Source organism: Mustelus asterias, chromosome 6 (genome assembly GCF_964213995.1).
Source record: "Mustelus asterias chromosome 6, sMusAst1.hap1.1, whole genome shotgun sequence".
NCBI lineage: Eukaryota > Metazoa > Chordata > Chondrichthyes > Carcharhiniformes > Triakidae > Mustelus > Mustelus asterias.
The window spans coordinates 98,121,083-98,144,957 of NC_135806.1; the positions used below are offsets into that span (position 1 = coordinate 98,121,083).

General features: G+C 44.7%; 1 protein-coding gene across 2 annotated transcripts in view; it reads left to right on the forward strand.

Annotated features, from left to right (window-relative positions):
• Positions 1 to 5,772: 5,772 nt before the first annotated feature.
• The window catches only part of LOC144495016 (arrestin domain-containing protein 3-like), a 53,722-nt gene continuing 35,619 nt past the window's right edge, over positions 5,773 to 23,875 (forward strand). Inside the window, exon 1 of one of the 2 annotated variants that reach the window (XM_078214791.1) lies at positions 5,773 to 6,194. In XM_078214791.1, coding sequence (XP_078070917.1) covers positions 5,930 to 6,194 — 265 coding nt within the window. In that variant the 5' untranslated portion in view covers positions 5,773 to 5,929. Of the gene's footprint in view, positions 6,195 to 19,246; positions 19,515 to 23,875 lie in introns of those variants that run through there. The other variant, XM_078214793.1, reaches the window with a different exon arrangement.

Genomic DNA, 23,875 nt, shown 5'->3' on the forward strand with positions numbered 1-23,875 from the left:
GAATGGGTCTATCAATGGCTAGTTTCGTCTTGTGCAGGTGCTAATCGGTTCCCTCGCATTTATATTTCCCGCGTTCCTGTAACATTAAGCGAGGCTCTTTGTTTAGGGGTTTCCTTATCTTAAAAGATGTTTCGACCCTTGGCTTTGGCTTCCTGAGGTGTTTGTTTGCTATGAGTCACTGTCTGTACTTTGTAAGTGGTTTGTCTGTCAGGATTCTGGCTTGACGTTATTTCTGAACAGCGGGAGCCTGTGGCCGTCTTTCTGGCTTCTTTCCCAGTTAACCCTGTGTGTGCCAGGCAGCCATTTTAGAATGTGCTTTCTTGTGTTGCCATTTTAAAGTGTGCCCCCCTTGTATTTTCCCCTTTACAGTCCGTCCTGTTGGTCGGATTATAGCTTGGACAATCCTCAGACCACCAATCATACATTCACATATACAGGTTCTCGTTCTTCTCTCCTTCTTTGCTTCTTTTGATGTCTTTATTTCTTCCAGTATCTTCATTTCTTCTGACGTCTTCGGGAATCTTCATTAGGGGTTCTTCTTCGGTGTACACACTGGCTCCTGGCACAATTCTTGTCAACATTATTTTAAAACAGGCTTTAAGGCATCCCACAGTCAGACAACAGACAAGTATAATGACAATGAGTATAATCAACCCATGTAACAGGTACGATTCCCAGGATTCTCCCACCAGCCAAGCCAGCCAACTACCTCCTCTTTTGGGTCCCTGTCTAAAGTTATCGAGTTGCGTCCTGATGTCATTGATGACTTGTGTAATATTGTAAGACTCATCTGTGACATGGGTTATGCATTTGTTGCCTATGATGGCACATACTCCCCCTTGTTGTGCTAACTGGTAGTCCACTGCGTATCGTGTCTGCTGAGCATACAATCTTAACTCAGCCATTTCTTGGTGGACAGCCTCCAATGCTTTTGAAGTGCTGTTTCCCAGGATTGTTAGCCCACAAACAATATGGTTTCTATTCTTTGCTCCAATTACCCCGGCTGACCCTCCTAGAGATAAAGCTCCGAGGAACCCATACCCCAGTGAGGATCCCAGTGTACCCGGGGTTTCCCAGTCAGCGCAGAATTCCCTGCTAATAGCCCGGGTTACTATTCTCCTCCGAATGTACCCCTTCTGAGGGCATAGAACAGTCAGTGGCCCGATTGTCCCTACCGCAAAACGGTTTGGGAGGTTTGGTGTTTCTGTCATGTAGGTACCATTGAAGAGGAATACATACCCCTTCTTAGCCCGGTAACATTTAGTGTCCCGATTGTGAGTTTGCTCATACTGCCAATTGTTCAGTTTATTTGGCTTCCCGTTTGATCCCACCACCTGGTAAGTATCAAAGGGGTATGTCCATTTGGCTGAGCTTACGTGAGTCCCATTACATTGCCCGCAAATAAGCTGTCTTCCCGCGGTTATATTTAAACATTTCCATTCGTCACAAATACAAGTAATCTGTCCCTTGTTAATACGACAATGTTGACGGACACACTGTGTCTGTACACAAGAATCATTCTTAGGGACTAAGGCATAGGCACATCCCCATCTCTGCCCCGTGAAACAAAGCGGATAGCTTGCAGTGTCTGGGCAAGCTTTTCCTCCCTCCTGTTGGGACCCCTCGCATGTAGGATTTGTGGGGTTTACAAGTCCCACACATCTCCCCTGTAAACCTCTTTTATATTTGCCAATTTGTCCCTTACAGGGTGTCTCTGATGTATCTACAGTATATAAGTCATGAGGGGTCCACCCAGGGGTGGCTACAAATAGGGCTTCTACAGATTGTGTTAATGGGTAACATACAGTTCGATTCCCATGTAAATGTATGTGGGCTTTGTAAAACAAGTTATCTTCTAGCCCAGTCAAATTTACAGTTGCCACAACGCAAAATAATACAAATACATACGCGATTACATACATATTCGCAACAGTTATAAAACTTAACACTACAATTCAATTTTTAGTTATTTCATTTATTAACCCGCGCACGCCAGCTCTTGCTTGCAGTCTTTGCCTGTGTTGAGGAAAGCAGTTCTGTTGGTTCATCAATTTAGCTACTTATCTCCTTTGTATAATTTCAGCTGCGTCCAGTGCTTCCAGACACCTTTCCCTCTTATGTCTATACAGGCACAGGTGTCCCCACTAATTATAATTTCATATGGCCCATTCCACTTTGGTGCAAACCCTGGTTTGTCGGATAGTGTTTTCACTAGAACGTGACTTCCCACTGTTGGGACATCAGGGAGCATTTCCAGCTCTCTCTCTGCGTCTTTTATTTCCTGATTGTCTTTTACCAATTTGCGCATCCCTTTTAGCTGGGTGCTCAGGTCCAGAACGTATCTCTTGATTTTATCTTTTAGTGGACCGACATCGGTCCCACCTGTTATGATGCTTTCTGGTAGTTGCATCACCCGTCCTGTCATTAGTTCATAAGGGGTTAATCCGGTTGTCCGGTTTGTGGTAGCTCTTAATTTCTTTAAAATAGTGGGCAATACTCTGTCCACCTTCTCCCTGATGTTTGTATGGCTTTACCTAGTGCATTATACATTTTAACTATATATCCCCCTCCCATAGCAAGCTTAGTGTGAATTAAATAACACTTTGTACTGGCCTTTTTTGGCTGCAATTGGACATCCATTCATTTGTATGTAATCTTATCAAAAGACATCGCTTTCCCCATTAAAATCACATGCCATACAGTTCCGATCTTTATATGAGTACTCTTACATTATCTCTAATTTGATCATTTGTTTGCGTGCAAGCGCTGCACCACAGTACTTCACAAAATAATTATGTCTTTATCAATACCCAATATAGTATATGAATATATCATACAAAGTTGGTTAAGGCTTTTCAGGATTTGATGTTATTCTTGTGTCTATATGGCAGTGCTATACTGTATAATAAAAAATAATCAAGTGGCAGTTGTATCATACCACTTTACACATCGTAACCCTTTTAATTCAAGCCGTTTCTATTTTTAAACTGAGCTCCAGATCGAAACCCCCGCACTCTAGGAAAAGTAACAGGCGCCGAATCAAAATCAAAGCAGGTACACTACATACCAGTTATTTAATTAGGAGCATTTTGGTTTCTTAACTGGCTAGATTTTAAGCTTTGCAGTGTTTTTATATTTGGCAAACCTTGAACAATAAATGGCACATGAAATTCCAATGGCAGTACATAATTTTAACTAGTTCAGAATACTAAACTATCTGACGTTCGTAAATCGCGATATTCTGCGATTAATACTGTATTTCACTGACTTGGTATACTTTAAACTGACTCATAGACAATATATTTACCTTAGTCTTTTGTTCCTGCTTTTCTACCTTTCCAAAAAATAACTTATTTTCTTTTCTTAACTCCTCAACTAACTCTTATAATTTCTACTTCAAGACAAAGGAAAGAGCACATCCTTTTTCATTCAAGATTTAAATTCTTTCTTAACATTAAAACATTAAAGCAAACAACAACAAAGCATCCACGCAACCACTTTGTTTAAACACACACACACACATGGAAGCTTCCATAAGTCATTCCACAGTACATCCTTTTTCATTCAAACTTATCATTTCAGACTGGGATGAGTGTAAAACATTCAAAGAGAATACAGAACATTGATTAAGACAGTCGCTTTTATTCTTCTTTCTTCCAAACTGTAATTGACTCAAAACAGAAGTAAATTCAAGAAATCCTATCACTTTAATCTTTAACAGTTTTAACACTCTCCCAGCCCCCTGAGGCTAAACCAAGGTGCAATACACTGCACCCACTGCCTGTAGCAAACATTCCACAGGAACAAAGAGCTCCCTGCTCTCAATCTAATTACAACAACAACCACCTACATTCGACAAGCTACCAGATCTCACAAACACACTGAAATACAAAAACTAAGATCTCTCCTATCCATCTGCAGGTATGCCACTAGCCCATTCTACCAATTCATCGTAATCTTGGGACATAATCACTCCCATTTTTAGGATGACCTGGTGAGAACTAGAGAGTCCATCCTTAAAAGCCTGGATGAACGCTCGATCTCCTCGCCCTAAACCGGGATGTTGAATTTATGTCACATTATCAGTAACCCCCACAGCTTGCCTCCTGGGCTTGCAGAATCTCACTAGCTGTTCTGTCTGGAAACAATATACATCTCTTTAACCTGTGTTTAATGTTCCCTCCACCCACATTGTGTGTACCTTCAAGACCTGGCTGGTTGTAGGATTCGCATTCTAATCAGTATTCTGCAACTTGATTTTGTATCTGTTTGCACTGTTTGAGAGCACATTTCCACTCCATCTGACGAAGGAGCAGTGCTCCGAAAGCCTATGGTATTTGCTACCAAATAAACCTGTTGGACTTTAACCTGGTGTTGTGAGACTTCTTACTGTGTTCACCCCAGTCCAACGCTGGCATTTCCACATCATTTCTTGTATAGTTCAGGGTTGCCTGACTTGAATGCATCAGACCTGGACTTCAGCAGGCATTGGATATCCCTGTTCACCCATGGTTTCTGGTTGGGAAACACACAAATTTGCTTCTTTGGCACACAGTCTTCTACACGCTTACTAATGAAGTCAGTTACTGTGGTGGCGTACTCGTTCAGGCTGACCGCAGAGTTTTTAAATACTGACCAGTGTACTGACTCTAAGCAATCCTGTAGAGATCATTCAATTCCTCAGACCAAGATTAATGAAAGTGGTCGCAAAGTATGTGCTTTCAAGTAGTGTAGGTAGCATTTAAATAGCACTGGTTATAAGCACAAACAGGCAATCATAGAAATCATAGAAACCCTACAGTACAGAAAGAGGCCATTCGGCCCATCGAGTCTGCACTGACCACAATCCCACCCAGACCCTACCCCCATATCCCTACATATTTACCCACTAATCCCTCTAACCTAGACATCTCAGGACACTCAGGGCAATTTTTTTTTTAGCATGGCCAATCAACCTAACTCGCACATCTTTGGACTGTGGGAGGAAACCGGAGCACCCGGAGGAACTCCGCACAGACAGTGACCCAAGCCGGGAATCGAACCCAGTTCCACTGTGCTACCGTGCTGCCCAATGAACAGGCTGTACCCAGTACTGATTTAAAACAGAAGGCAGCATTAATTTAACATGCTAACTGTAACACAAAATATATGGACAATGTAATTCTCTGCCTTAAAACAGGAGAGAGATCATAAAACTAAAGATTTCTGGTTGTATGACAGCTTGGTAAGGCTCCTGCTCTGCCCAAGACTGTAAGAAACTACAAAGGGTCATGAATGTAGCCCAGTCCATCACTCAAAACAGGCTCCCATACATTGACTCTGTGTACACTTCCTGCGGCCTTGGAAAAGCAGCCAACATAAGTAAGGATCCCACGTACCCCGGACATACTCTCTTCCACCTTCTTCCGTTGGGAAAAAGATTCGAAAGTCTGAGGTCACGGGCAAACCAACTCAAGAATAGCTTCTTCCCTGCTGCCATCAGGCTTTTGAATGGACCTACCTCGCACTAAGTTGATCTTTCTCTACACCCTAGCTATGACTGTAACACTACATTCTGCACTCTCTCCTTTCCTTCTCTATGAACGGTATGCTTTGTCTGTATAGCACGCAAGAAACAATACTTTTCACTGTATGCTAATACATGTGACAATAAATCAAATCAATAAAATATAGTTGTCTTTTCCCTTTCAGTGAGACGGAATTGCCATGAATCAACCGTGCGTGTGTTTTGTGAAATTACACAATAATCCTGCCATGCCAGTTTCTCAGAATAGAAACAGAGTTAGTTTGCAGCTAACTGCAAGGGCCTCGGGCTGCTGATTATTTAAAACTCCAAACAGGGTGGTGGCTCCGTTCGGTCGAAACCCCGCCGCTGACTCCACCGATTGGCAATGATCTCGAATTACATCTCAGCTCCTCGGCCGCAGTCATGGGGAAAGTGAGGAGTTTTACAATCCTCTTTGACCGTGCTGTTGACAACTGCGTCCCCACCTACACCAGCGGGGAGTGGGTCTCTGGTCGGATTGTTGTAGAGCTTGACGCTCAGATCGAGGTGAAAGTTCTTAAAATTCACGCCAAAGGACAAGCCTATGTTCACTGGACGGAGAGACACAAATCGGGTTCCAATTCTCACACTCGACACTACACACAGAACATCAGATACTTCAAACACAAGTACTTTCTCGTCGGAACTGGTAAGTTTGACTCCTTTATCTACGTATTTGGACTGTTCCATGTAAATCCGCCTGCCATAACTGGGATAAACCTGGGAAAAGTCTGGAAGTGTTCTGGACAACATTATATTTTTACTTTAAAAATAACAAACAGGAAGTGCTGGAAATACTCCGGCACTTCGTACTTCTATTTCAGATTCCCATCAATCGGAGTATTTTCCTTTGACAGCGTCTTTAACTTTTTGCAAATACGAAACTTCGAAATGATATTGTTGCCAACATTAAACCAGTTCTAACTTTACGTGTACAGGTTCAGCGGCACAAGCTGCATTTTTTTGCCTCGTATCAGCTGGCAAACAGTTGGGCGGATTCCCCGAGGCATCAACATGTTGGTAGCTACCGCACAATTTGCAAATGTTTGGTTGTGTTTACAATGACCCGGATCTTGCTGTTGCTCAGAAAAAACTGACAGCAACTTCTGGTCTCCGTATGTCGCGCAGTGAAACAGGGGAAGCTTTCATCATCTCTGCTCGGGGGAAACGGACGCGCTGATTAAAGATCCTCCCAGATTAAAACTGAGAAATCACATGGTGTGAATCTGCAATTGTAATCTTGGTGTAAAAATCCTTGACATTCAGCGTGGTGCCTCATTGAAAGAGATGTAAGTGGGGTTTAAACGATTACCACTGGTGGTGAAAAACATATTTTATAATTGAGAAACTTTAAATTTCACATATGATTTTAAAAATCCACAACTTTTTAAAAAAATGATATTTTAGGTTCTACTTGAATCTCATATCTCAATCTTGATTTCTCTTTTAGAGCAAGTTTAGATTCACCAGGAAGTTGCCTGGTCTCGAGGGTCTTGGCTATGAGGCGAGGTTGACTAACGGAGGATTGTTTTCACTGGGAAGACGGAGGCTGAGGGGAATCCTGACAGAGGTCTACAGAATTATGAGAGGCATGGGTAGGGTGGATAGTCAGAGGCTTTTTCCAAGGGTGAAAGTGTCAATTACAAGGAGGCACAGGTTCAAGGTGAGAGGGGAAAAGTTTAAGGGAGGTGTGTGCAGGATGTTTTTCACACACAAAGTGATGGGTGCCTGGAACACGCTGCCAGAGGAGGTGGTGGAAGCAGGCACATTAGCAACAATTAAGAGACATCTGGATGGGTGCACGAATAGGGAGGGAATAGAGGGATACAGACCCAGTAAGGGCAGAAGGTTTTTTTTAGCTAGGGCATCATGATCGGCACAGGCTTGGAGGGCCAGAGGGCCTCTTCCTTGCTGTACTTTTCTTTATTCTTTCTTTGTTCATTATAAAAAGTGGACAATAAATAGTACTTCACTGACTGTGATAATTTTTCAGTTCAGTGTTTCCTAAACATTTCCAGCCACAGAAATCTTTTAATCTCCCAAGAGTACTGATGGAACCCTGGAAAAAAATTCTTGTTAGAGTGAAGAGTCGAAAAAGTGATTGTTTTGCACAGTAGCTCCAAACATTACAAAAAAATGTATGAAATATTAAATTTGTACATACAAAATACATATTTTGTTTATGTATACATGAATTATAATTAAAAAGCTCTCAATCAACAAAATACTTCAGTTTTACCTTTCTCCTCATATCTCATGGGAGGAATGATGCTGTTTCTTTTTATGTGGAGATGCCGGCATTGGACAGGGGTGGGCACAGTGAGAAGTCTCACAGCACCAGGTTAAAGTCCAACAGGTTTATTTGGTAGCACAAGCTTTCGGAGCGCTGCTCCTTCATCAGGTGAGTGAAGAGTTGGGTTCACAAACAGGGCATATATAGGCACAGACTCAATTTACAAAATAATGGTTGGAATGCGAATCTTAACAGGTAATCAGGTCTTTACAGCTGCAGACAATGCTAGTGGAGAGAGGGTTAAGTACAGGTTAAAGAGGTGTGAATTATCTCCAGCCAGAACAGTTAGTGAGATTTTCCAAGCCCAGGCAAGTCGTGGGGGTTACAGATAGTGTGACATGAACCCAAAATCCTGGTTGAGGCCGTCCTCATGTGTGCGAAACTTGGCTATCAGTTTCTGCTCGGCGATTCTGCGTTGTCGTGTGCTGTGAAGGTCTTGGAGAACGCTTACCTGAAGATCAGAGGCTGAATGTCCGTGACTGCTGAAGTGTTCCCCAACAGGAAGGGAACACTCCTGCCTGGTGATTGTTGAGCGGTGTCCATTCATCCGTTGTTGTTGCGTCTGCATGGTCTCGCCAATGTACCATGCCTCGGGACATCGTTTTCTACAGCGCATCAGGTAGATAACGTTGGCCGAGTCGCAAGAGTATGTACCATGTACCTGGTGGATGGCGTTTTCACGTGAGATGATGGCAAACATGTCGAAGATCTGGCACGTCTTGCAGAGGTTGCTGTGGCAGGGTTGTGTGGTGTCATGGTCACTGTTCTCCTGAAGGCTGGGTAGTTTGCTGCGGACAATGGTCTGTTTGAGGTTGTGCAGTTGTTTGAAGGCAAGTAGTGGGGATGTGGGGATGGCCTTGGCGAGATGTTCATCTTCATCGTGTTGAAGGCTCCAGAGAAGATGTCGTAGCTTCTCTGCTCCAGGGAAGTACTGGACGATAAAGGGTACTCTGTCCGCTATGTCCCATGTTTGTCTTTTGAGGAGGTCGGTGCGGTTTTTCACTGTGGCGCGTTGGAACTGTCGATCGATGAGTCGAGCACCATATCCTGTTCTTATGAAGGTGTCTTTCAGCGCCTGGAGGTGTCTGTTGCGATCCTCCTCATCTGAGCAGATCCTGTGTGTATGGAGGGCTTGTCTGAAGGGAATGGCTTCTTTAACGTGTTTAGGGTGGAAGCTGGAGAAATGGAACATCATGAGTTATCCGTGGGCTTGCGGTACAGTGAAGTGCTGAGGTGACAGTCCTTGATGGAGACACATGTGTCCAAGAATGCAACCGATTCTGTCGACTAGTCCATGTTGAGTCTGATGGTGGGCTGGAACTTGTTGACGTCATCATATAGTTGTTTCAGTGATTGTTCGCCGTGAGTCCAAAGGAAGAAAATGTCATCGATGTATCTAGTGTATAGCATTGGTTGAAGGTGATATGTGGTGAAGAGGTCTTGTTCAAATCAGTGCATGAAGATGTTAGCATATTGAGGTATGAATTTGGTCCCCATGGCTGTTCCGTGTGTCTGGATGAAGAACTGGTTGTTGAAGGTGAAGTGGTTGGGTTATAGAATTGTCTCTGGAGATTGGCAGTTGTCGGCATTGAGTACTGAAGCAGTTGCAGCAATGCCGTCATCGTGGGGGATGCTGGTTATAGAGTGCTGAGACATTCATTGTGACGAGGAGTGTTCCTAGTTCAACTGCTCCATGGGTGCTGAGTTTCTGTAAGAAGTCCGTAGTGTCGCGACAGAAGCTCTGGGTTCTTGTACGATGGGTTTCAGGATGCCCTTCCATAGCTGGGCCATTGCCTGATACGATGGGACGGCCGGGTGTGTTGGCCTTGTGTATCTTCGGGAGGCAGTAGAGATCTCCAACGCGAGGAGTATGTGGGATGAGAGCACGGAGGGTGCTCCGAAGGTCCGGATCAAAGGTCTTAATCAGTCTGTTGAGTTGACGGGTATGTTCTTTGGTCGGATCTGTGGATCACTGTCTGTAGTGTTCCTTGTTGTTCAGCTGTCGGTACACTTCTTTGCAGTAATCCGTTCTGTTCAGTATGACAGTGGCTCCTCCTTTGTCTGCTGGTTTGATGACAATGTTGTGATTGGTCTTGAGAGCGTGGATGGCGTTGCATTGTGCTTGGGTGACGTTCGGGGCAGTCTTGTGAGTGCGGCTAATGGATCTGGCATTGATGCACCTCCTGACGGCTTGGGCATCCATGTCGAGTTGAGGGCAGCGGCCTTCCGGGGGAGTCCAACTCGACTCTTTCCTCTTCGGTTGCTGCAGCACAGAACTCTCTGTCGGCTGTTCCAGTTTATTGGCTGTCTCATTGGATTCGCTGTTGGCCTCTTGGGCTGACATTGGAACCTGGAAACCACGATAGAGTTCTCATTCTCAACTTGCGCTCAGGATGCAGACCAGCTGTGAAATACCACCAAGCAGACGAGACAACAGAACTATGCCACCTACATGCACACCAAGAACAGGAAACTTGGCATCACCACCAGCAGCAACCAAGCCTCCCCCGAATAGAAAACAGTACCACTGCAGGGAAGTCCATTGTTAACGTGTCAGACTACACACTTCAACCAGATGAAATCGAAGTTCTCAGCCAAGGGCTCAATTTCTGCCCCACCACCAAAATTGACCCCATCAGTTTCGCAGCAGACACAGAGGAATTCAAGCGAATGAGGCTGAGGGAGTTCTTCCACAAACACCAAGAGGCCAACAGCGACCCCAATGACACAACCAACGAACTGGAACAGCCGACAGAGAGATCCGCGGTGCAGCAACCGAAGAAGAAAGAGTCAAATTGGACTCCTCCGGAAGGCCGCTGTCCTCGACACGACATGCGTAGATGTCTCAAGATGTTTCCAAGGTCTGGACCTGTCTTTTTAAAAGTTAATTCTTTTTCCTTTTTTTTAATCATACTTACCACCCATTTGGCACAATAAAAGGCCACGTGTGTTATCAGTTTAGTAAATCTGTCTGCTTAACTTATTGATCAACTCATTCCTGGATAAAATTAGAATCCTCCTCAAAGGGCACTATACCACTTCTTGTCTTGTTTCCACTCATTCATGGCTCGTGGGTGACATGGCAAAGCCAGCATTTATTCCCCATCCTTAATTGCCCTCAAGAAGGTGATGTGGTGCTGCTTTCTTGAAGTGCTGCAGTCCATGTGGTTCAGGTGAAGGTGTATGGTGCCAGGTTGCTGTGAGGGAGGTGATAGTGTTCCGAGGCATCTGCTGCCCTTTTCCCTCTCGATGGTAGAGGTCATGGATTTGGAAGTGTTATTGAAGGAGTGTTGGTGAATTGCAGCAGTGCACCTTGTAGATGGTGCACACTGCTGTCACTGTGTGTCAGTGGTGGAGGGAGTGAATGTTGAAGGTGGTGGATGGGATGGCAATAAAGTGGGCTGCTTAGTCCTGGATGACTCGAGTGTTGCAGATGCTAGGCTTTGGGGAGTCAAGAGGTTACTCTGCAGAATTCTGATCTGCTATTGTCACCGCAATTTTTATATGGTTGGTCGAGTCCTGTTTCTCACAAATCAAAGGTGGTTTTAGTCTTGTGCCACCTAGGCCTGCAAGTCTGTAAGAGCCCCTGACCTTATTGAGTTTTTGGGACATGACAAAAAAGCAACAGATAATGATGATTTCAGTGCAACAAGTTGAGAGAATGTATTAAGTAAATGATTTGAACAGAAATACTTAACAATAGGCAATAGTTGAGCAGCTGCTTTTGGTCCATGCTCCTGGAAGCAGCCTGGACGCAGACAATGTTGTTTTCCATTCTCTCCAAGGTCTTTACTTCTGTTGCTCCTCCATCTGTATGCCGCAATTCTCAAGATCTATACTTTCTTTCCCACCTGAGGTCTGCATATGTGCACCTCCCAGCTACATGGGACTTGGCTACCCTTGCGTATGTGTGGCCTGGCCATTTTATTCCAGGTCCATTCCTACCATTTTTGTGCTGTTTTCTGTTCACGTGCCATCCAGGTTCACTTTTGGCACCAGAACAGCAAGCAGTAGCTTTCTGTGAGAAGTGCTTAACCTTTTAACTACAGTACAATTAAACATTCATGTAATTCAAAACTTCTACACAAAATTCAATCAACATATTAATGGGAACACCTTCATAAGTAAATAAAGCAACACTTTTACAATTTCCCACAGCCGACCTGTCATACTGTACTGTAGGAGCGTCTAGGTTAGGCTATGAAAGTGGAATTTGTGGATTTTTAAAAAAATGCTGTGAAACTGATCATCCTAGCCCAGAACTTTGGATCTCTGGATGCTTGTACCCTGGAGGTACACTCCCCCCACCCAAGATGCACTGGGTGACCCTTCATAAGTCCCCACGCACAGACTGCATGGGAATTATCTGGAAAATTTGAACTTGAGGAATGCAATTCCTTTGTGTCTGGAAACCTCCAAAACACAAGTCAGAGACTTTGGATGGGTCTGACTTATACTTTCCAAAATTGTTACCCAGGAAATGCTAGAACTATTAAAACCAGTTGTAACACCTGGGTATCTATACAAAAGACACTCCCTCACTCACCTGCCACACTATGCCTCCCCTAACTCCCACCCTACCAGTCTACCCCCTTGCCCAACTACTGGCCAGTCTACCCACCTCTCCCACCAACTCAACCTGGCACCATACCCCTTCACCTACTTATCTTACATACTTGCGTTCTCTCTGTAGCTTCTCAAAGTGGCTTCGGGACCTTTTAAACGATCCAGGATATAGGAACAAGTGCTATAAAAAGGGGTTGGCTTCCCCCAGTGATTCTGCACTATGAGGAAGAACTCCCAATGCAGGCATGCTCTGCATTTCTGAAGTGGCCCGGTTCAGAGGTTCCGGTGAAGAATGCGGTGCTCTGGTACAAGTTAAGTCAACAGGAGCAGAATGGCAGTCCAACAGTGATTGCCGCTCCTTGGAAGATTTGGATCCCTGTGATCAATTGCATAGGTTCTCCAACCATTTAGTTTATCTCCTGCCATTATCTATAGCAACACTGATTGTCCATCCATCATTCCTAGGAGTGGCCAAGGTGCAATATGTGAAAAATACCTTGCATGACAGATTCTCATCATTTGATTGTGGTTATGATACTGTCCATATTTGGATAAATTATATGCCCACTTCACTTATGGAAGTGATCAGAGAAGCAATTTCCTTTTGACATACGGTGAGGGTTGTTGTAGTTTGAATGCAAAATACTGGCCTAGTTTTTAAACTGCAAGCCCCTCTAGCCACCTAAAGGTTATATAATTATATTTGATTATTGTAGTCCATGTTTAATCATGCTTCTGCGCTTAAAATTAGGAAAAATTACTCATCCTGGCATTAGTTTTGCAATAGACAAAATATGGCCGTTTATGCAGCATATAAACAGGCAGGAAGGTGGCGAGTGACGACCCTACAGTCCTCTGGCCTCCACCCTGATTAAGTTGGTATTAGGAAGCCCTGTGGCTGGTCTTCCCTTCCCACTGCAATCCATGCCCACTCAATGACCTCATTCCGCTGCCTGTGGTATTAACCCTGTAGTGGGCGGAAAGCCTATCATGCAGGGAATAAGCCAACCTATGTAGGTTGCTTCAGCCTCCCAAGGGAGGGGTCCCTTGTTCAAAGACACTTGTTGTCTGATCAAGGAACCAAGCATCAGGAGGGGTGGACTTGCAGAGAACTGACCCATGCCCTTTCTGCAGATCTTCCTCCTCCTCCTTGACCCCCATTGTGCCACTCCCATCACTCACCAGTGCCTGAGTCCATGTTGCGGGATGGGGATGGAATATGCATTACTGGCAGCCACTGCCTTGCTAGTGGCACTGCCATCTAGTATAGCTGTTGGGCTCTGCTTGGACAGCAACTCCCAGCAGATAGGCTGCTGCTATCCAGTTAAGCACCTGATTGGGCCTTTCATTAAAGAGGCAATGTGGGCTTTCACTGGTGGGCAAGACCACCCTTGCCTCTGTTTAAAGACTGACTCATCCATTACTCCTGCTCTTATCAATCCTGGCATTCCTGCACAGCAAAACCCCATTTACTTCAAAATGGGAGGTTAAAGGATACTGTGTCTCCAATGAGGTAATTTCAGATGGCAATGATTGCTGACCCTGCAAAAATTGGAAGTAGACTACTCCACACTGTGTGCCCTGTTGTGGAAATGTGCTGGCTGGCCATTCATTGCACTGGTCAGTCTTTGAGTTCTCATCTGTGCCATCTCTAGCAGAGCTGGACCACTGTAAGTGGCAGAGATTTATCATGTAGCAGCAGCTCGCTCTTTGCCAAAGAAGCCACTTTGTCAAGGGGTGTAGGATGCCTTTCAAAGTAAGAGACACATTGGACTCCCCCTTCAATTCATGGTTTCCCCCTTCCTGACCCTACCATGGTCAAGGTGCCAAGGGTTAAGGTGCCAATTACAAATGTGTGCGGTGTTTGCAGTCATCATCTGACCACCTCTGCAGTGGAATTGGTGCAGTGGTAAAGTTGCCATAGGCCCTGATGACCATAGGCTGCTCTCTCCTTTGAGGAGGAGAGCTGACTGGTGATGATTTAACCTGAGATTTAAAGGTTGTCAGGGCCTATGGCGACTTTATCATTGCACCAGTTACAGTGCAGAGGTGGTCAGATAATGACTGCAAACATTGCACACATTTGTAACTGGCACCTTGACCATTGGCCCATGGTGGAGTCAGCAAGGGGAAAACCATGGGAATTCCAATGTGTCTCTTTGAAAGGCATCCTACACCCCTTGACAAAGTGGCTTGTTAATTACCACACCTCAGGCGAGGGGTAGGTTGAGAAGACCTTAACTTTTGTTGGCATGTTTTAATAAGGGACTTAAAGGGGGAGGGATGTCATAGCGAGCCTCTTTAAGGAGCGAGGTTTCAGAGGGCTTTCATGAATAACTTCAGCTGGTACGGGAATTGAACCCATACTGTTGGCTTTGCTCTGCATCATTAACCGGCTGTCCAGTCAACTGAGTTAAACTGACCCCTGCTGATGCCGGACCCGGACCAGACAATGGTTACATAGTGTAATATCTTGGAAGGAATGGTGACCACCAAGTGGAGTAACTAAAGAACTATTTACTAACAGGAATAACTATTTACAGAGAGTGAGAAAGATGCTACCAAGTCTCCAGACTGCCTGGGAGAGCCCGCGCTCAGGCCCAAGATTCATGTGTTTCCACCCAATTGGCCAAATGAGTCACATGCCTCTCTGAAACTTTGCCTCTTAAAGGGGCTTGCTACAACATTCCTCCCACTTTAAGTCCCTTATTAACATATGTCAACAAAAGTTAAACTATTTACAATATAACACCATACAGTCCATTATAAAGTCAGTCTGTCCGGGGATTTCTCCTCCCTTTGGGAGCGATACACTCAAGAGGGGGAGCCTCATCAACAGTGATAGATTTGGTTTGACTTTCAGAAATGGGACTTCCAGCTTGTCAATGTGCATCAGTACAGATCGCTTCTCCATTTCTCACAGGAACACTACTCGACCTTTCCTCGGGCTGAGTAAGTTTCCATACCGCTTTCAACCACAACAACCTCACTGGCAGGCATACTCAGAGGGGACATCCTCACTAGTTCTCTATGCAACTTCCTTCTTCTCAAGTGATCTGTATGCTTTTCAATAGTTTACCTTGAACTTCTGCTTCATACAATACAGAGCCTGTCCTGGCCACGTCAACACCTGGGACCCAACCATGACAAATGTTCTCTTGGGCTTTGTTGAAACATAATGTTTCTTGTGCCTCCTCCCTGGAAACTCCAGGCCCAACCTTGTTCAACTACCCATCAGCAACTTGACAGGAGTTACGCCAGTGGTCATGTGGGGTCATGTCATTCTATAGGTAATACAAAAACACACTCATTTGGTCTGCAGGGATGCTGGTGGTTGCTTCTGCATGGCTGCTCAAAAGTTTGCACAGCCCTCTCAGCCAGTCCATTTGAGGAGGGGAGATAAGGTGCAGTACAGATATGCTTAATGTCATTTAACAGTATGAAATGCTGGAACTCCTCACTGGTAAATGCTGTCCCATTGTCCCACTGTCATACACTTCCGGCAAAATATTGGTGGTGAAGGTTTGCCTTAACTTTTCCACTGTTGCAAAAGAGGTCGTGGACTTCATTTCGTAGATGTCTCGCCATTTTGAGTGTGCATCCACAATAAGTGGGAACATTGTGCCCAAGAATGAGCTTACAAAATCAATGTGGAGTCTCAAAGCTGCCCTGCAAGTGATCACACATGCAGGCAACTCCATGACGTCATCATGAATGGATATTCCATGATTTTAAAAGGGCTTCCCCACGAACTCTGCATTTTTAATGCAATGGGAGAGGAGTTAACCATGCAGGAAAGACTGATACTACATGGCCAGAGGTTCGTCATCTCCAGCTCTCTGCAGAAGTACCACACGCAGCAACTCCACCAAGGGCACCCAGGGGCGGAAGTAACAAAGTGTAAGGCAAAGGAAGTAATGTACTGGTCTTCAATGTACAGTGATATAGAGAAGGAAGAGTTTCAGATATGCACCATGCATCAAGCCTCATCAAACCAAAGAACCACTGCATCTGCATGAAGTCATGATGTGGAGATGCCGGCGTTGGACTGGGGTAAACACAGTAAGAAGTTTAACAACACCAGGTTAAAGTCCAACAGGTTTATTTGGTAGCAAAAGCCACACAAGCTTTCGGAGCTCTAAGCCCCTTCTTCAGGTGAGTGGGAATTCTGTTCACAAACAGAGCTTATAAAGACACAGACTCAATTTACATGAATAATGGTTGGAATGCGAATACTTACAACTAATCAAGTCTTTAAGAAACAAAACAATGTGAGTGGAGAGAGCATCAAGACAGGCTAAAAAGATGTGTATTGTCTCCAGACAAGACAGCCAGTGAAACTCTGCAGGTCCACGCAACTGTGGGAGTTACAAATAGTGTGACATGAACCCAATATCCCGGTTGAGGCCGTCCTCGTGTGTGCGGAACTTGGCTATCAGTTTCTGCTCAGCGACTCTGCGCTGTCGTGTGTCGCGAAGGCCGCCTTGGAGAACGCTTACCCGAATATCAGAGGCCGAATGCCCGTGACCGCTGAAGTGCTCCCTAACAGGAAGAGAACAGTCTTGCCTGGTGATTGTCGAGCGGTGTTCATTCATCCGTTGTCGCAGCGTCTGCATGGTTTCCCCAATGTACCATGCCTCGGGACATCCTTTCTTGCAGCGTATCAGGTAGACAACGTTGGCCGAGTTGCAAGAGTATGTACCGTGTACCTGGTGGATAGTGTTCTCACCATCCACCAGGTACACGGTACATACTCTTGCAATTCGGCCAACGTTGTCTACCTGATACGCTGCAAGAAAGGATGTCCCGAGACATGGTACATTGGGGAAACTATGCAGACGCTGCGACAACGGATGAATGAACACCGCTCGACAATCACCAGGCAAGACTGTTCTCTTCCTGTTGGGGAGCACTTCAGCGGTCACGGGCATTCGGCCTCTGATATTCGGGTAAGCGTTCTCCAAGGCGGCCTTCGCGACACACGACAGCGCAGAGTCGCTGAGCAGAAACTGATAGCCAAGTTCCGCACACACGAGGACGGCCTCAACCGGGATATTGGGTTCATGTCACACTATTTGTAACTCCCACAGTTGCGTGGACCTGCAGAGTTTCACTGGCTGTCTTGTCTGGAGACAATACACATCTTTTTAGCCTGTCTTGATGCTCTCTCCACTCACATTGTTTTGTTTCTTAAAGACTTGATTAGTTGTAAGTATTCGCATTCCAACCATTATTCATGTAAATTGAGTCTGTGTCTTTATAAGCTCTGTTTGTGAACAGAATTCCCACTCACCTGAAGAAGGGGCTTAGAGCTCCGAAAGCTTGTGTGGCTTTTGCTACCAAATAAACCTGTTGGACTTTAACCTGGTGTTGTTAAACTTCTTACTCTGCATGAAGTCCCAGACCTTCCATGGTCACTCACTGCACAGATAATTCGCAGTTAATTAATACGCAGGGTGGTGTGAAGTTGATTACTTGCTCAACATGAAGAGCACCACAGTAATTGGAAAGCTGAAGAGATGCTTAGATGAACATGGCATTCCACAAAGGTTGTAAGAAGTTCAAAGACTTTTCTCATACATGAGATTTTGAACATATTACATCAGCTCCTAAACCTACAGTTGAATGATTTGGCAGAGCAAGCAGTACATTCAGCAAAGCACCTCCTCAAACAATGCCTCCACAACACAGACTTGTATACCACACTACTTAGTCTGTGTAATCTGCCAAGAGAGGCTCTGCCCTCCCTAGCACAGAGAATGTTCTCCAGAGACACCAAAACCATGATCCCTGTCGCCAACACACTGTTACAGTTTTTTTTTTTAACTGGTCGGTGCAACATCGTGGGCCGAAGGGCCTGTTCTGCGCTGTAATGTTCTATGTTCTATGTTGCAACCCAAAGTAGAAACAAATGTTAGGGAAGCCCACATGAAACTATAACAAAAAGGGAAAAGATACAATGACCATAACCGCTGTAGACTCTACATTCTAGAACTGAGCTGGACAGTCAAAATGCAAACCACATGTGGCTATGACAAACTGGCAGGGGTCTACAGCCATGTCTCCCAACCAAACAGTTATGTGGTCATCTCAGATGATGCCCTGTATGTCAGGAACTGATGTGGAGATGCCGGCGTTGGACTGGGGTAAACACAGTAAGAAGTTTAACAACACCAGATTAAAGTCCAACAGGTTTATTTGGTAGCTTTTTGTGTGGCTTTTGCTACCAAATAAACCTGTTGGATTTTAATCTGGTGTTGTTAAACTTCTTACTGTGTCAGGAACTGCCATTATCTGTTATAGGTACCTAACCCAACACCGCCAACTGTCATAGAGGTTGACACTTTGAGTCCACAATCTACATCCCCTGCACTGGTGGAGATGGAGCCTCTTCCTGCCACCAAAGTAGATGCTATGCACACTCCAGGCATGCCTGATGCCATTCACCATGTGGACAGTAACCTGGGTGTATCCCAGCATAGACAACTGGTGTAATTACACACTCTGGGGGCTGAGCAGACCAAGCTCAAGGACTATATGTACTGACTTAGTGTACATATGGACACATGTGCATACCTTTTGATAAAAGGTGAGGGTGGGGGAAAGGACATGCTTGGCCTTTGTTTCTGTTTTTGTGGCACAAGTTCATGTTCTGTGAGATGATTCAATCGTTGTGACATCCTTATTTCTCAAACCGTACGTAAATTTCAGAGCGCTGACTGCAACTGCAAACAGGGTGTGGTGCCTGTGTCTTTCGTTGGATCCATGTCTTTCTGACCATCCAGAACCCGCCCCATCTTCCACCCATTAGTGCAGGAGATGCTCTCGAATTACATCTCAGCACTTCGGCCGCAGTCATGGGGAAAGTGAGGAGTTTTACAATCCTCTATGACCGTGCTGTTGACAACTGCGTCCCCACCTACACCAGCGGGGAGTGGGTCTCTGGCCGGATTGTTGTGCAGGTGGACGCTGAGGTCGAGGTGAAAGCTCTTAAAATTCACGCCAAGGGACAAGCCTATGTTCACTGGACAGAGAATAATGGATCGAACTCGGACAGCCAAAGCTACTCTCAGCGGATCAGATACTTCAAACACAAAGAACTGCTGCTCGGTAAGTGCGTCCCTGCATTGCAAAGAAACCTCAAACATCTGAAATCGACAACAGTTCCTTTTCAGTGAATCACAATTTATCTGTGCGAGTCCACCAATACTGTGATGAGCTGAGGTAGGAACAAAGTCTGGAAGGTTTCTCCAACGCAACATTTTCACCGTGACAAAAAAAGCAGTCTTCCCAGCGATTTAGTCCCGATTTCCAGCATCGGCAGCGGTTTGCTATTACTGTATTTTAAAGGTTTTTTTTGCAAATGAGCAACAAGTTGAAATGATACTGTTGACAGCATTAAACCAGTTCTAAGTTTACACGAGTAAAAAAAAGCTTGGAGGCACAAGCTTCCTATTTTTTTCGTTGTGAAATGGGTTGGACAAATTCCAGGAGGCTTGGGCATGCTCCAGAAGTTGCCATCATGAATTGGGTTTATATTGCTGATGTAAAGATGGTTGGTCACAAGTGTCAGTGGTGACTCTCTGCTGCCTGTAGGTTATTGCTCTCTGGTGACAGGGAACCTGGGTTATCATGGCACAGAGGGGTTTGGGAGTCCTTCTCCATAACTCACCCAAAGCTTGCATGCAACTTCAGTAAGCAATAGGGAAGGAAAATGGAATGCCGGCCTTTATTTCAAAGGGAATTTGATTTGATTTGGTTTATTATTGTCGCATGTATTAGATATACATTGAAAAGTATTGTTTCTTGCACGCTATACAGACAAAGCATACCGTACGTCGAGAAGGAAAGGAGGGAATGCAGAATGTAGTGCTCCAGTCATAGCTAGGGTGTAGAGAAAGATCAACTTAATATAAGGTAGGTCCATTCAAAAGTCTGATGGCAGTAGCTGTTCTTGAGTCGTTTGTTACGTGACCTCAGACTTTTGTATCTTTTTCTGGCTGCTTTGACGAGGCAGTGGGAAGTGCAGACAGAATCAGTGTATGGGAGGCTGGTTTGCGTGGTGGACTGGACTTCGTTAACAACCCTTTGTAGTTTCTTGCAGTCTTGGACAGAGCAGGAGCCATACCAAGCTGTAATACAACCAGATAGAATGCTTTCTAGCTGTAAAAGTTGGTGAGAGTCGTAGTGGACATACCAAATTTCCTTGGACTCCTGAGAAAGCAGAGGCGTGGTAGGCTTTCTTAACTATATAGCATTGGTGTGAGGGAACCGGGACAGATTGTTGGTGATCGGGACACCTCGAAACTTGAAGCTCTTGACCATTTCCACTGTATCACCATTGGGATCAGTGCTTGGTCCTCTGCTCTTTGTGATTTTTATTAATGACTTAGAGGAGGGGGCTGAAGGGTGGATCAGTAAATTTGCTGATGACACCAAGATTGGTGGAGTAGTGGATAAGGTGGAGGGCTGTTGTAGGCTGCAAAGAGACATAGATAGGATGCAAAGCTGGGCTGAAAAATGGCAAATGGAGTTTAACCCTGATAAATGTGAGGTGATTCATTTAGGTAGGACTAATTTAAATGTGGATTACAGGGTCAAAGGTAGGGTTCTGAAGACTGTGGAGGAACAGAGAGATCTTGGGGTCCATATCCACAGATCTCTAAAGGTTGCCACTCAAGTGGATAGAGCTGTGAAGAAGGCCTATAGTGTGTTAGCTTTTATTAACAGGGGGTTGGAGTTTAAGAGCCGTGGGGTTATGCTGCAACTGTACAGGACCTTGGTGAGACCACATTTGGAATATTGTGTGCAGTTCTGGCCACCTCACTATAAGAAGGATGTGGAAGCGCTGGAAAGAGTGCAGAGGAGATTTACCAGGATGCTGCCTGGTATGGAGGGTAGCTCTTAAGATGAAAGGTTGAGGGAGCTAGGGCTGTTCTCTCTGGAGCGGAGGAGGCTGAGGGGAGACTTAATAGAGGTTTATAAAATGATGAAGGGGATAGATAGAGTGAACGTTGAAAGACTATTTCCTCGGGTGGATGGAGCTATTACAAGGGGGCATAACTATAGGGTTCATGGTGGGAGATATAGGAAGGATATCAGAGGTAGGTTCTTTACGCAGAGAGTGGTTGGGGTGTGGAATGGACTGCCTGCAGTGATAGTGGAGTCAGACACTTTAGGAACATTTAAGCGGTTATTGGATAGGCACATGGAGCACACCAGGATGATAGGGAGTGGGATAGCTTGATCTTGGTTTCAGATAAAGCTCGGCACAACAACGTGGGCCGAAGGGCCCGTTCTGTGCTGTACTGTTCTATGTCTATGTTCTATGATGTAGACAGGGGCATTTTGTCCATTACATTTCCTGAAGCTGATGACTATCTCCTTCGTTTTACTGACATTGAGCTGCAATGGCTGCTACACTGAAGGAAGTTATTCAGCCTGTCATGTCTATACAGCGAGGCTGAATTGGTTGGACCTTTCCCCCATAACCCCGCAGATGTTTTCTCTGTCAGATTTGTTCAGGGAATGTGGGCATCAATGGTGAACTCAGCACTTAGTGCTTATTCCTAACAGCCTTTCATAAGGAGGTGCTGATGCTTTCTTACCTATACCGTTGGCGTGGGGGACCAGGACAGGTTGTTAAAAATGCTAAAACTGTCCAGGGCACAGGTTAAACCGCACCTGAAATACAGTTTTGGTCCCCTTATCTAAGGAAATATATACTGGCATTGGAGGCAGCCCAGAGATGGTTCACTGGGTTGATCACAGCAGGTCTGACAGCATCTGTAAAGAGAGAATAGAGCTAACATTTTGAGTCTGGATGACCCTTCGTCAGATCTGAAGACAAATAAAAAAGCAAAATACTGTGGATGCTGGAATCTGAAATGAAAACAGAAAATGCTGGAAAATCTCAGCAGGTCTGACAGCATCTGTGGGGAGAGAGTAGAATCGAGTCTGGATGACCTTTGTAAAGACAAAGAAAATAGGACAAAATTTATACTGTGAGGATTGATGAGGAGGGAGGCTGTAATTGGACAAAGGGAATGTAAGTAGTGATGCTAAAGACTGAGAAAGGTGTGTAAAGCATCCATTAAGGGATTGTCAACGGACAGCCTGATGAATGTGGCATTTGACTTGGGAGGTGTGGGAGGGGGGAAGGGTTTGGAAGACAAGATGGAGAGTAAGATTTCAGAAGTGTAAAAATAAGGATATGAAATAGAAAAAATGGATGAATTTCCATTTTTTAAAAATTTCTTTTCATCTTATTCGTCCATTTTTTCAACTTCTTATTTTTATTTTTCCACTTCTGAATTCTCACTCTCTATTTTCTCTTCCAACCATTCCCCCCCACCCCCTCCACCTCCCCCCAGGGTCAAATGCCACATTCCTCAGGTTGTCCTCTGACAATCTCGACCGTTGTTTGGCCATTCACATATTCTGATTTCTTAATGGACGCTCTTAGCACCTTTCTTCGCCTTTATCATGGCCATTTACATTCCCTTTGTCCAATTACAGCCCCTCTCCCCCACCCTTATAGTGTAAATCTTGTCCTATTTTCTTTGTCTTTAGCTGTGACGAAGGGTCATCCTCACTCGCAACATTGGCTCTATTCTCTCTCCACAGATGCTGTCAGACCTGTTGAGATTTTCAGCATCGTCTGTTTTTGCTTCAGATTCCAGCATCCGTATAATTTTGCCTTTTTCATTACGTTGATCCCAGCTATGGAGGACTTTCTTATGAGGAGAGGTTGAGTGGGTTGAGACTGTACTCATTGGAGTATAGAAGAATAAGAGGTGACCTTATTGAGACATATAGGATTCTTAGGAGGCTTGACAGGGTAGATGCTGAGGATTGTTTCCCCTGGTGAGTCTAGCATCAGACGGCATAATCTCAGAGTAATGGGTCACCCTATTAAGACAGAGACGAGGAGGAATTTCTTCCCTCAGAGAGTAGTGAATCTATGGAATTCGTTATCACAGAGGACTGTTAAAGTTGGGTTATTAAGTATGTTTGAGGCTGAGATAGACAGATTTTTAATCAGTAAGGGAATCAGTGGTTATGGGGGTAAGGTGGGAAAGTGGAATTGAGGATTATCAGATCAATCATGACCTCTTTGAATGGTGGAGTGGACTTGATGGGCCAAATGGCCTAAATCTGCTACTATTTATTTTGGTCTTATGGTGATATCCCATTGCTTTGTACTGTTGTTTTGGCAGCTGCAGTTAAATTTTATATTTTTACCTCAACCAATGTTTGGCACATACACAGGATCACAATGCAAGGGACAATTATATAAAGGGCAAACATACAACGTAATAATGACAAGCCATAAGCTCACATTGGTTTTTGATAACTGATTTATTAGCATTTATTAAAATAAAATCAAGTCCCTGGAATTATTGAGTTGTTCCTATGAATTCCCATTGTAATTCTCAGGGTGGTGTGAGGAATCTGGTGGAATGACTACA